Below are 12,086 nucleotides of genomic sequence, written 5' to 3'. Positions count from 1 at the left end.
TTTTTGTGGCATTTTGTTCTTCTGTTTAGCTATTTGCGTTTTCACAAATGTCCATGGTATCTTTCCTTGCCTTAATTGGAAGAGAATATGCATTATTTTCTGCTTATTGTATATTTTTCTTGTATATTTTGGTATTTCTCCATAGCTTACAAGAAGGGAAAATCTTCCTTTATGAGTTTTGTGTTTTTTGAAAGCTATGCGTTGTTTTTTTCCTTTGTCATTGTTATTATTGGTATTTGGGATTTCTTAGTATTTCTTCTTTGGGATGCTCCCGTAGACTTCATTTCTGGTTCTTTGTTTGGTGCTTTCAACTGCTACAATTTATTTTATGATTTGCGGGAATTGATTATCGAGTTTTGCAGTTCGTAGACGTTCTCATTTATGTTATTTATGGTCTCTTTTAGCTTGAGAATTTCCTCTTCTTTTGCTTTTAAGTTTTCTTCTTCCTTATTGATTTGATTTGACCTTTGCCTTTTGCTGGCCTTTTTTCCTTTGTTATTTCTTTGTCTTCCGTTTCTGTGTCGATGATAGTTTGCTTCTTTTTGTCTTTTTTGATTTTAAAGGTACTATAAAGTCATTTTCTTTTGATTTAATAACACTCTTTGGCGTACTCAGCTCAAGATAATCATCTTCACTTGGAAGATTATCAAATATATTTAAATCAGTTTTTAAGGTACTTACCTTCATTTTCCCTGTTTGAATCGTCTTTGACAGCTCAGAAGCTATTTTCTTGTGGCATGTTAAAGTAATTACTATTTAAATGGGAATAAGGCACCATTAAAGGTTAAATTATTTTATTGACGTTTCAATTTTTACTTCGGAAATCGTTCTCAAAATACAAACATTAGTAAATTAAACAAATTTTGTTTTTTTGTTGACAGCTCAGCTCTTGTTTGGCACTTTTCTTCACTGTAATCGTTTACTTCCACAAAATTTTCACTTTTATTTATTTTACACTTATCACAATTTATTTTATTTTTATCACAAGTACAGCTATTTTTAACTTTTATTGTTAATTATCCCACTAAACGTTGTTTTTTCGCTCTTTACATTTAACTATTCGGTGATATACTTTTATTGGCCTTAAGGCCACACTTTACCGCCAAAGCAAAGACTCTACCTGACTGGGTTAAGTACCAACGCCGTTGGTTCGTACATATGTGTGTGTCTTGGACGCTGTGCCCCGAACCTCACACTGTCAAGCGTAACCAGTTTGTAGCATAGTTCAGATAAAAATAAAAAGTTTTCTTTTAGACACGAATTATGCAGGAATTTTTAAAGAATATGTAAACAAAATATATTATTTGATCGCTCATTAAAGTATTAACAATATTACTATTTATTTTAAGTGCTAAGAGATCTGGACGGACATGTTTATTTGAGAGAAAACAAAGGTAGACTTCTCGCCGGTGGCTTTGAACCTGTTGCCAAGCCTGCGTATGAAGATGGAAGAATACCTGGTAAGTTACTTGTACATGATTCATAAATTGTTTATCTTTACTTAACTACAATAAGGTTTGTCGAATAAATTGTCAGATTAAAAAGTTTGACAAGTTTTAAAGGGTATGGTGCGTTGAAGTTTTCTATAGAACATGACTTGAAAGCCAAAGATGGACTTAAAAAACCAATACAAATTTATATGTAATATAAATATAATATTAAAAAATTGTCTATCAACCATACAAATCCGCCATAGATGCCTTGCATTGTCTAATTAAAGATCTCGAAACCGCTATCGCGCCAAAAGAAGTGGCATTAGGTGCTTTCATGGACATAGAGGGGGCATTTGGTAATATCTTAAGAACTTAAGCACTTATGAAGAGTGAGAGTAGGCAGCGAAACTCAATAGACACGTTAGAGAAGGTGGATATGACACATAACAGTAGAAACTAAAGAAACTAAACTGCAATAAAAAAGCTGTGACAACCTCTATTCAGGTTACACCAGACCAGCCCATCACTTACTAGTCAATGGAAAACCTAGCCGGAGATCACATCCGTGTAAAGACGAAAAAATGCTGCCATGCTGACAATTAACCACTAAGATGTGCTTGCTTGCCATTTCACATTGAAGGAACTAAATGTTGGTATCGACTACTTGAGGAACGTAAGATAGTGGGCGGGGACGACCTATGCACGGAGCAGATCGAGAAGTTTGGCACAGGTACGAATCTTTGGCTTGTAGAAATGTTTAACCGATATGTCTCTTCACTCCAAATACCCAAAATCTGGAGTAACACAAAAGTATTGTCCTCCTGAAACCAGGCCAACCTGTATTTTCATCATCAGATGGGGAATCTTCAGAGGTAAACATTTCCGACAAGGGGTTGGCTTTGTCCTTCTGTTGTCTGATTCTCAGTCGCTCGCTATCACACATCAGTTTCTATCTCTCGCACTCATGCAACCACCACATCTGCCTCTGCCTAACTAGATTTTCTTCTTCGCTTTTCTTTCTACGCATACTCTACATATTCCTTCTAGCTCATTCCTTCTCTTTTTTTAATCGACGCAAGTAGCTACGGAAGCTCCCGTGTCCCGTGAGCACCTGCGTCAGATAGTAGTCTAAGCGCCTGTATCCGCAATCCTCTCTCTTCCTCTCACCCAAAGTGCAGCAGCAGACACAGTCCTGTAAGCACTTGCTACCCACAACAGACTAGTTATGTCCTCGCGTGCCAAGAGCCTCTTGTACGCCTGTTTCCGCAGCCGCAGTCCAGACTGATGTCACATAGAAGATAATAGACTGCTTCATGTAGAACCCTCCTCCTTTGGGATTTAACGTACTTCTTGGGAGTAATCCGCACACCTGCGCAATTGAAACACAATTATATTTCTCTTTATTGGGCCTTTAAGGACCACCACCTTAGACTTCTTTTTGTAGCAATCTATATTTGGGACCTCTCATTACATGTCCGAAGTACTTCAGCTTTCTCTTTTTGATGCTTTTTATAGTCTCAGTAGTCTTGCTAAGACGTTATAGTATTGTGGAGTTTCCAATCTTCTCCACTCAAGAAACTTAAAATTCTTCTATAGCACCACTATTCGAAAGCCTCAAGGTGATTTAGATAATTTTTATTCACAGTCCAAGACTCGAGACATACATAAAGTAAGACCGAGAACACGTAGCAGAGCAGTAGGCGGATCCGAAATGCCAATTTTAGGTCTCTGTTACATAATACCTTGGACATCCTTCAAAAAGCATCTCTGGCCTGCTTAGCTCTGGATCTAATTTCACCGTGACTCTCTGCGTTACAGTTTAACTGATATCCAAGGATTCCAAGGCAACGAATTTGATCAACTTGTTCAACTTTGGTACTATTTACATATATGAACGGTCTTATATTCGGTTGTTTACTTATTGCGAGTATTTTGATTTTCCTTATGTTCAGATCCAGACCTGTTTCCTTACGTCTCTCAACAACACTGTCAAGTAATGTTTGCAGATCTTCTTGAGTAGATGCTAGGAGTGCTGTGTCGTCTGCCTATCACAAATTATTGATGACTTCATATTTCACAACTATTCCTTCTTGTTTTTAGAAAGTGCATTTCCGAAAATTCTTTCTGAGTCAATGTTGAAAAGCGGCATCCCTGCCGTACTCTTCTTTTAATAATAATAGCCTGTGATTCCAAACCGTCTACTAAAACTGATGTTGTTTGATTCCAGTACAAATTTGCAATTATGCGAACGTCTTTGCCATCCAAGCTAATGTCTCTTAGAACTTCGATCAATAAAGAGTGCTTAACACGGTCATATGCCATGTGGAAGTTAATAAAATAATAGTACATGTCTATAGATATATCACGGCATCTTAAATATACCTCGAATTTATTATACAGGGTGTTTCAAAAAAAGGTAACCCCGTCTCTAGGTTAGGTAAAAAACTGAAAAATAATTGGGGTTTGCTTAGTAAAAAATTTTTGTGACGCCATCCGTTTTCAAGATACAGGGCGTTGAAGAAAAAAAAATTTACGCATTGTTTACGATTTTGCCGGAAATACTGGCAACATTGTAATGAAATTTTATACGAATATGTTTTGGAAGCTGATACATCCCATGAATTTGTTTTTATATCTGATTCTCATAGAGGGCGCTAGTTACACGGATCGTACTAAGTATTAGTCAATATAACTTTTTTAAGAGTATAATTATTAATCAAAATTCCAAGTAAACTTAAACATCATTCAATTTTACACGAAAAAGGTACTCTTGGTAAAACTCGATACTGTGTACCGTTTTCGGAATATTTTGATTTGAAAATTATGAAGTAATAATTGATACTGGTAGTAATGATAAAGTTCTAATAGGTATACCTCTATTTTTTCCAAGTGTGCCATGGAAATCTGACATTTATTGATTGTTATGACGATAAATCAACAATAATTAGAGTTTTGAAACCTTGTTATTTGTAAAATCAAATCAAAATGTACTCAAATGTTGAATACACTGACATGTTATTAACCTTAGGCGAATGTGTAGGATGTTCTAGTGCAGCTGTGACACGTTATGCAGAAAAGTTTACTAGAAGAAACTTACCAAGTAAAAAAAAACATTTAGAGCCGTTGAACGACGTTGTCGAGAAACTGGGAATGTGAGACCAAATAAAATAAATTCTGGTAGACCAAGAACAACAAGAACAATTAATAAAGAAAATAATATTTTAAATTTACTGGATCAAGATCCAACAGTTAGCGTAAGGAATATAGCAAGACAAACAAATACTTCTTCTTCAAGTACTTGGCGGATACTGAAAGAACAGCAATTACATCCTTATCATTACAGACAAGTCCAAGAGCTCTTGCCAGATGATCTACCGGTTTGAGTGGATTTTTGTGAAACATTGCAACAAAGGACAGCCCACAATCCAAATTTTTTAAAATGCATTCTTTTTACGGACGAGGCCACCTTTACGCGTCAAGGTATGTTTAACTCCCATAATGCACACTTTTGGTGTGATGAAAATCCACGAGTCAAAAGGGTATCACATTACCAACACTCATTTAAAGTTAATGTTTGGGCAGCAACTTTAGGTAACAAATTAATAGGTTATCATATTCTACCTGGAAATTTAAATGGTGATATGTATCTTGATTTTTTAAACAATTCCTTATTCGAAATATTAGAAGATTTAACACTAAACGAGCGAAGATCTTTATTTTTTATGCACGATGGAGCTCCACCACACTTTGATAGAAGGTGTCGTAATTGGTTGAGTAATCATTTTCCGAATCGATGGATTGGTAGAGGTGCAGAAGCTCCGATTCATTGGCCTCCTCGGTCATGCGATTTTAACCCTTTGGACTACGCAGTTTGGTCGTATATTAAGGAAAAAGTCTATGCTACAGAGGTAAATTCACGCCAAGAATTGAAAGAAAGAATTCAACGTCAATTTAATGACATCATAGCTGATCCCCTACCGTTTAGAAGGTTAATGGAATCTGTAACAGTCGTTACTTATACTGTATTTATATTAAAAATAATTTCAGAGATGTAGTATGGGTTGCCTAACTTTAAGTGTTCATTTGCCCATTAAGTGTGTATTGTTAATAATTTAAGTTGTCACTCTGATCTAATTTGGTACCATTGCGAAAAAGATGACAGGAGATGAGGGGAAGTGGAAAAATGGCTCTTCTTGGTTAATTAACTGTGAATTAAAATTCACTTCTGATCTAGAGTTTGGAGTGGTACAAGTGGCAGTTAGCGAAAGAAAATCCAATTAATGCATAGAATTTCCTTCACTTCAAGAAGTTAAATATTCTAAGTATACCATAACGATTTAATTGACGGTGTTTTCGCAAACTCGGGAGGTGAAGTGAGATTTCTAGCACGGAATTAAGTAGCTATCTGGTAAATAATAATTTTTTTTTATATTATAAACATTAGAGTATTTTATCTATATCCTATTATTCAGATTCATTATTTCATATTTTAATATAGTATTTTGTCCAAGGCCATTATATTTTTACTCTATGTGAAGCAAGGTCACGCTACATCCGATTGGATGGGTTTTTTTATCTACCATAATTATCTTTTTGCTCCGGTTTCTTATGCTGAAAGAAACTTTCCTCACTTCTTCTTTGATTTCTTTTTATCAATATTGAGATTAGAAGTAACGGGGAATTGTTTTCAGCCACCTACCATGGATTTATAAATTTCCCTCAGAACATCCGAGGTAAAGTACCACTTCAACTCTAATAAGAATCAGGGTCATTTGGGACAAGCCAGGGAGTATTGTCTACTCCACCCTCATTTTTTTCTCCAGCCTGCACCTAGAGGTAGGGCAGGACAGTCATTATCGGAACTGAGCCAATTAGCACCAGCTCCGTGCTAATTTCGGACCTCAAGGAGGACTTCGCTGGGACACCGAAGCCATTCGGGAGTATCCTTCCAGACAACTGTTTCACCTAGGAGGACAGTTGGTTTTTACTTCAGAACTATATATATATATATATATCTTGTTTCACCAGTTATAGGTTTTATTTTTAAGGTTTTTATTTTATTTTTTTTATAACATATATATATATATATATATATATATATATATATATATATATATTAATTAATATAACTCCCCTTGGTGTAAGGTATCGGTAAGTTTGAGCTCAAATTCTACCCAGAGATTATCTTCCATTGTTTTTTGTATTAACCATTTATTTCTTTATTAACTTTAATTATTTCATTATTAACTTTAATTATTTCATTATTTGTCTACTTAACTAATTTTTTATATTTCATCTTGCGTAATTAACTCCGGTTATTATCCCTTCAGGATAATATACCGTTTCAATTGTTTAATTTGGCTTGTTCCCATTTATATATATTATTTTGTTTGTATGTGCATTTAGAGTTGTTTAACAATATTGTTGGTCATATTGTAGGTAAGTTTGATATATTTACTTGGCTATACGTTCTTCCAACGTTAGCATTATTTTGTTTAAGGTTGTTTTAACCTAGATGTAGGTTGTACACTCTATATCAGAGTTATTCTGTCTAGTTTTCAACTTTTATTATAGTTGTTTTCAACATTCTTTTTTTTAAAATATTATATTGTGAAATTTTCATATACTTTTTGGTAACTTAGAGATTGTCAAAATCTAAGAAGTTATATTTAATAAACTTGAATTTGTTTTGCATATAATTTTTTATTAATATTTCCTTACCTTTTTACATTTACAGCATTTTTGTTTATTAAGTCAACTTTAATTAATATTAGCAGTATACGATACCTGGAAGAGTGACTGTTACTCTTTTTAGAGTATTATCCCTCTTCTGGCGCCCTCAATTTGTTTTCTTTGTTAATTTTCATTATATCTATTCATTTTTCTTATCTTCTTTTCTATCCATCATACATATTTTCCTGATTTACTGTCTTTAAAAGGCATGCAAATTGGCCGTATCCATCCTTGAGTTTCTAGTGGTCATTCTCCTGCCTACATTGCTAGCCTAGCCACATCCCGTTCAATATTTTTTTTTCATACTTCTTTACTTAATTGTTATCTATTTTATCCTATATATATAGACCACTCTTCTTATACCTCTCTCCTCCTACACACCCCAGTATTTTGCTACATCGGCGTCCCAACGCGGTGCCTTTTCCAAGTTTTGGTTTTAAGACAGTAGCTTTTAGCTGATTTCTTTTTTTTCTTACTTGAGTTTTTGTATTTTTGCTTCTTCTTTTTTTTTACTCATATTATTGCTGATTTATTCTATCTTTAAATTTATTTTATTTATTAGATTTATTAGTTATTAATATTTTGAGACCTCAGTGATAGGTTATAGTAGTACAACTTACATTCTAGGTTGAATTTTGTATTTTTATTGAGAACTTATATTTACTTACTTACCTACACATACTTATATCGTATATTATATAAACTTTTATTCCTACAGCCAACAGTATTATACTTATAGGTACTATTAATTGTTGCATATATATTAATATTTGGTTTAGAATAGTTATAATTTACATATAACTAGAAATTATTTTGAGTATTTTAGTAAGATAACTAAGGTATTTATTTGATTATATATATATATATATATATATATATATATATATATATATATATATATATATATATTATTTTTGCTGGCTATTTTGATCTTGGTGGTGTGTTGCTAATAATTTGTCCACATTTTTTTTACAACTTAGGTATAATTAATAATTAGTATTTCATATTTCTGATCTTGGTATCACTTTGTCCATATTTTTCCTCTCATCATGTGTGCTTTCAAAGTTGAGCATCTTTTGGTAAACGAATTGGATTACGAATTGAATGTTAGGGGTATAACGCCTGCAGAGTCGGCAAAGGTTGAAGACAAACGCAAGCTTTTGCGTGGAGATTTAAAGCAGAAACAGGAAAATAGGAGTTTTACTCAGATTTCTGCTACACACATCCCTTTCGATGACCAACAGAAAGGAATATCCGAAACCTTAGATGATTTGTCGACGAGAATAGGAGATTTCAGGGGAACTGTACAAGATAACTTGTATGCGCGATTAACTTCTCGTTTAGCTCATATTTCTGGCCGCGTACATTTGTTACATTGCACTACTGAAGAGCAGGAATCTTTTAAAAGGACTGTTTCTCTGAGAATACTTACATTGGAGGGTGAACTTGATTCTAGAGTTAATTATATTGTTACATCTACTCCTAATGCTCCAGTCAATGTAGTTCCTAGCTTTTCGTACTCCAAACCTGTGCAAGTACACAAATGGGGTGTTTCATTTTCTGGTGAAAAACAGCACACTGATGTGATGTCATTTATAGAAAGGGTTGAATGTCTTCGTGTTTCTAGAGGTGTCTCTGAAGAGGATTTGTTTGCTGCTTCTGCTGAACTGTTCACCGGTACAGCTTTTACATGGTTCATGAATAATAGAGGTAATTTTTCTTGTTGGTCTGATCTGGTACACAAGTTGAAGTCAGATTTTCTTCCTTACTCATTCCAGGATGATCTATTGGACCAAATCAAAAACCATAAGCAGAAACCTGGAGAATCTGTCACCATGTTCATTAACACTATTTTGGGCATGTGTAGCCGTTTGGAGACTTCTTTATCAGATTCTGCTAAGATAAAAATTATTCTTAAATGTCTGTTACCTTTTTATCATCAACAGCTAGCTCTTATGGACATCCAAACTATTGATGATCTTACTTTAAAGTGTAAACGTTTAGAGGAAACGTTATCCTGGTCCTCTCAGTCTTCATCCACATCTCGACCTTCTTCTAATTTTTCTTCTCAGCCAAACTCTTTTAGTCATCGTTCTTGGCAAAATAAGGGCCCTGAACGTAATGTGTCAGTTGTAAGCTCTATCGTCTGCTGGAATTGTCGTCAGTCTGGTCATTCGTTTGTTGAATGTTCGATCCCTCGCACTCGTATTTTCTGCCATGGTTGTGGTAGGGAAAACACTCTAAAGAGGAATTGTTTTAAGTGTTCGGGAAACGAATTGTCGGAGGTCCGTCCCCTGAGCGTTTCTCCGTCCACCATCCAATCAGGGAATCAAACCCAAACTTCAAACGAGACCGCTGGTCCAAGCACATCCAGCAACCCAAACCCATCTCCGAGTCGGAAAGGGAAAGGGGTAACTTTCAAAAAAGCAAAGCACACCACAAGACAAAATCAGTCCCGAAATTAACTACTAATCATGAAACGTTGAATCCGCCTGTTTTAAGTGATCACAGATGGTCAACTACCAATTCTTCTTTATCCAGTAGCGTTAAACACAATTCTAATGATTACAGTAGTGAAATAGTTCCATTATCAGTATCAACTTCTAGGTTTGTTGATGATGATGATATGTCTATGGTTGTACCATATAATATTTATACCCAATCAAATACTTTAGATTTAGATTTAAATTCTTTACTAGTTAGGAAGGTTAATGATAATAGGCCTTATTTACCCATTAAGATTTTAGGACAAGCATGCTTAGCGTTGTTAGATAGTGGCTCTAATATTTCATTGATAGGTGCACATTCGTTACATCTATTGAAAAATGCAACTTTTTCCGTTATGCCCATTTCATCTTTGCAGGTATCTACTGCAGATGGTACAGTTCAGTCTATTACAGGCAAACTTCAAACTGAAATCACTGTTGCAAATATATGTAGAGAAATCACATTTTATGTTATTCCTTCTGTACAGAATTCTATAATTTTAGGCATGGACTTTTTCAATGCTTTCAATAGCACGTTAAGTTGTTCTGATTTTTCGTTTTCAATTTCTGAATTTAATTTAGCTACTCTGAGTGCTATTCATGATTTTTCTAGTCTATCTAGTTCTGAACAAAGGCAATTAGAGAACATGATCTCTAAATTTACTACTCTTTCTTCCAAAGACAAACTAGGTCGCACGTCTTTAATATCTCACACTATTGAGGTGGGAAATCCCACTCCTTTTAGACTTTATCAGTATCCCATACCTCAAGCATGGCAGGCTGATTTAGAAACAGAAGTCGATTCGATGCTCTCGTTAAACATCATAGAACCTTCTACCTCGTCTTACTGTAGCCCTTTATGGTTAACGAAAAAGAAGGATGGATCCTTTAGGATCTGCTTTGATGGTCGGAAATTGAACAGTATTACCACTAACCGGGATGCTTATCCTATCCCCAGAACAGATGTGATTTTGAGCAAACTTCAGAATGCCAAATACATCTCTTCTATTGATTTGTCTAAGGCCTTCTTACAGATCCCATTGAGTGAAGAGAGCAAGAAGTATACTGCTTTTGCCGTCAGTGGCGAAGGACTATTTCAATTTGTCACTATGCCTTTTGGTCTTGTTTCTGCTCCCCAGACAATGTGTCGTCTGATGGATTTAGTCATTGGTCCTCAGTTAGAGCCCTATGTTTTCTATTATCTGGATGATATTTTAGTTGTTACTCCTGATTTTTCCCTTCATATGGAAATTTTAGATAAGTTGTTTTTACGCCTTAAGGAAGCTAATCTAACGATTAATTTAGATAAGTGTCAGTTTTGCCGTCCTAGTCTTAAGTTTTTGGGTTATGTTGTTGATAATCAGGGTCTAAGGACTGATCCTGATAAAATTGTTGCCATTAAGAATTTTCCTATACCTAAGACCACAACCCAAGTCCGTAGGATATTGGGAATGTGTGGTTATTATCGTCGGTTTGTACCATCTTACTCTACCTTGTTGTCACCTCTTACTGATCTTCTGAAGAACAGGAAAAAGGGACAAACTATTAATTGGACTCCTGAGGCAGATGAAGCTTTTAGGCGCGTTAAAGATGCTTTAACGAGCGCTCCAGTCATGATGTCACCTAATTTTAATGAGCATTTTTATTTAATGACTGATTGCTCTAATACTGCTTCTGGTGGCGTGTTATTTCAGTTGAAAGATGGCTCTGAACACCCCATCGCTTATACGAGCAAGAAGTTGAATAAGGCACAGAAGAACTATTCCACTACGGAGAAAGAACTCTTAGCTATTATCCATGGGTTAGAAGCATTTCGTTATTATTTGGAAGGTCGTAATTTCACTATCATTACAGACCACAGTTCTTTAGTATGGCTTCATAGCATGAAAAACCCTTCACAGAGACTTTCCCGATGGATCTGTAAACTGGCTGCCTATTCCTATAAGATTATCCATAGAAAGGCAAACGGGGTAGTAGTTGCAGATGCTCTTTCCCGTGTCCATGACATTAACGTCTTAGATCTGTCCTCTTTAACTCCTGACGCGTGGTATCAGAATATGATTGATAGGGTTACTCAAGACCCACAAAAGTATCCTGATTTTAAGGTAGAGAACAATGTGCTGTACAAACACATTTTAGGTCCGGTAGAGACATTATCTAATATGTCCGACTGGAAAATAGTCGTACCTACGCCAAATCGGGAAAACATTTTGCATATGTTTCACGATGAGGTTACTGCTGGTCATTTTGGCTTTTATAAAACGTATCACCGTATTGCAGAGTTATATTATTGGCCCGGCTTGCGCAAATCTGTAAAAAAGCATATTGCTAAGTGCATGGTTTGTGCTACTTGTAAACCAAGTAATTCACCACAAGCTGGACTCATGGGTTCCTTCAGGAACATTGATTTTCCTTGGCAAATGATCTCGTTGGA

The 12,086-nt window shown here is 35.2% G+C and overlaps 1 protein-coding gene across 4 annotated transcripts in view; it reads left to right on the top strand.

The window, feature by feature from the left end:
• LOC140450148 (pyruvate dehydrogenase phosphatase regulatory subunit, mitochondrial) overlaps positions 1–12,086 on the top strand; it is a 767,651-nt gene that overhangs the window by 132,066 nt on the left and 623,499 nt on the right. For all 4 annotated transcript variants that reach the window (XM_072543593.1, XM_072543594.1, XM_072543596.1 and 1 more), the window contains exon 5: positions 1,350–1,460. In XM_072543593.1, the coding sequence (XP_072399694.1) occupies positions 1,350–1,460 (111 nt within the window). The remainder of the gene's footprint in view (positions 1–1,349; positions 1,461–12,086) is intronic.

This window comes from Diabrotica undecimpunctata, chromosome 9 (genome assembly GCF_040954645.1).
Source record: "Diabrotica undecimpunctata isolate CICGRU chromosome 9, icDiaUnde3, whole genome shotgun sequence".
NCBI classification, from domain to species: Eukaryota; Metazoa; Arthropoda; class Insecta; order Coleoptera; family Chrysomelidae; genus Diabrotica; species Diabrotica undecimpunctata.
This window is presented reverse-complemented; position numbering and strand designations above follow the sequence as displayed.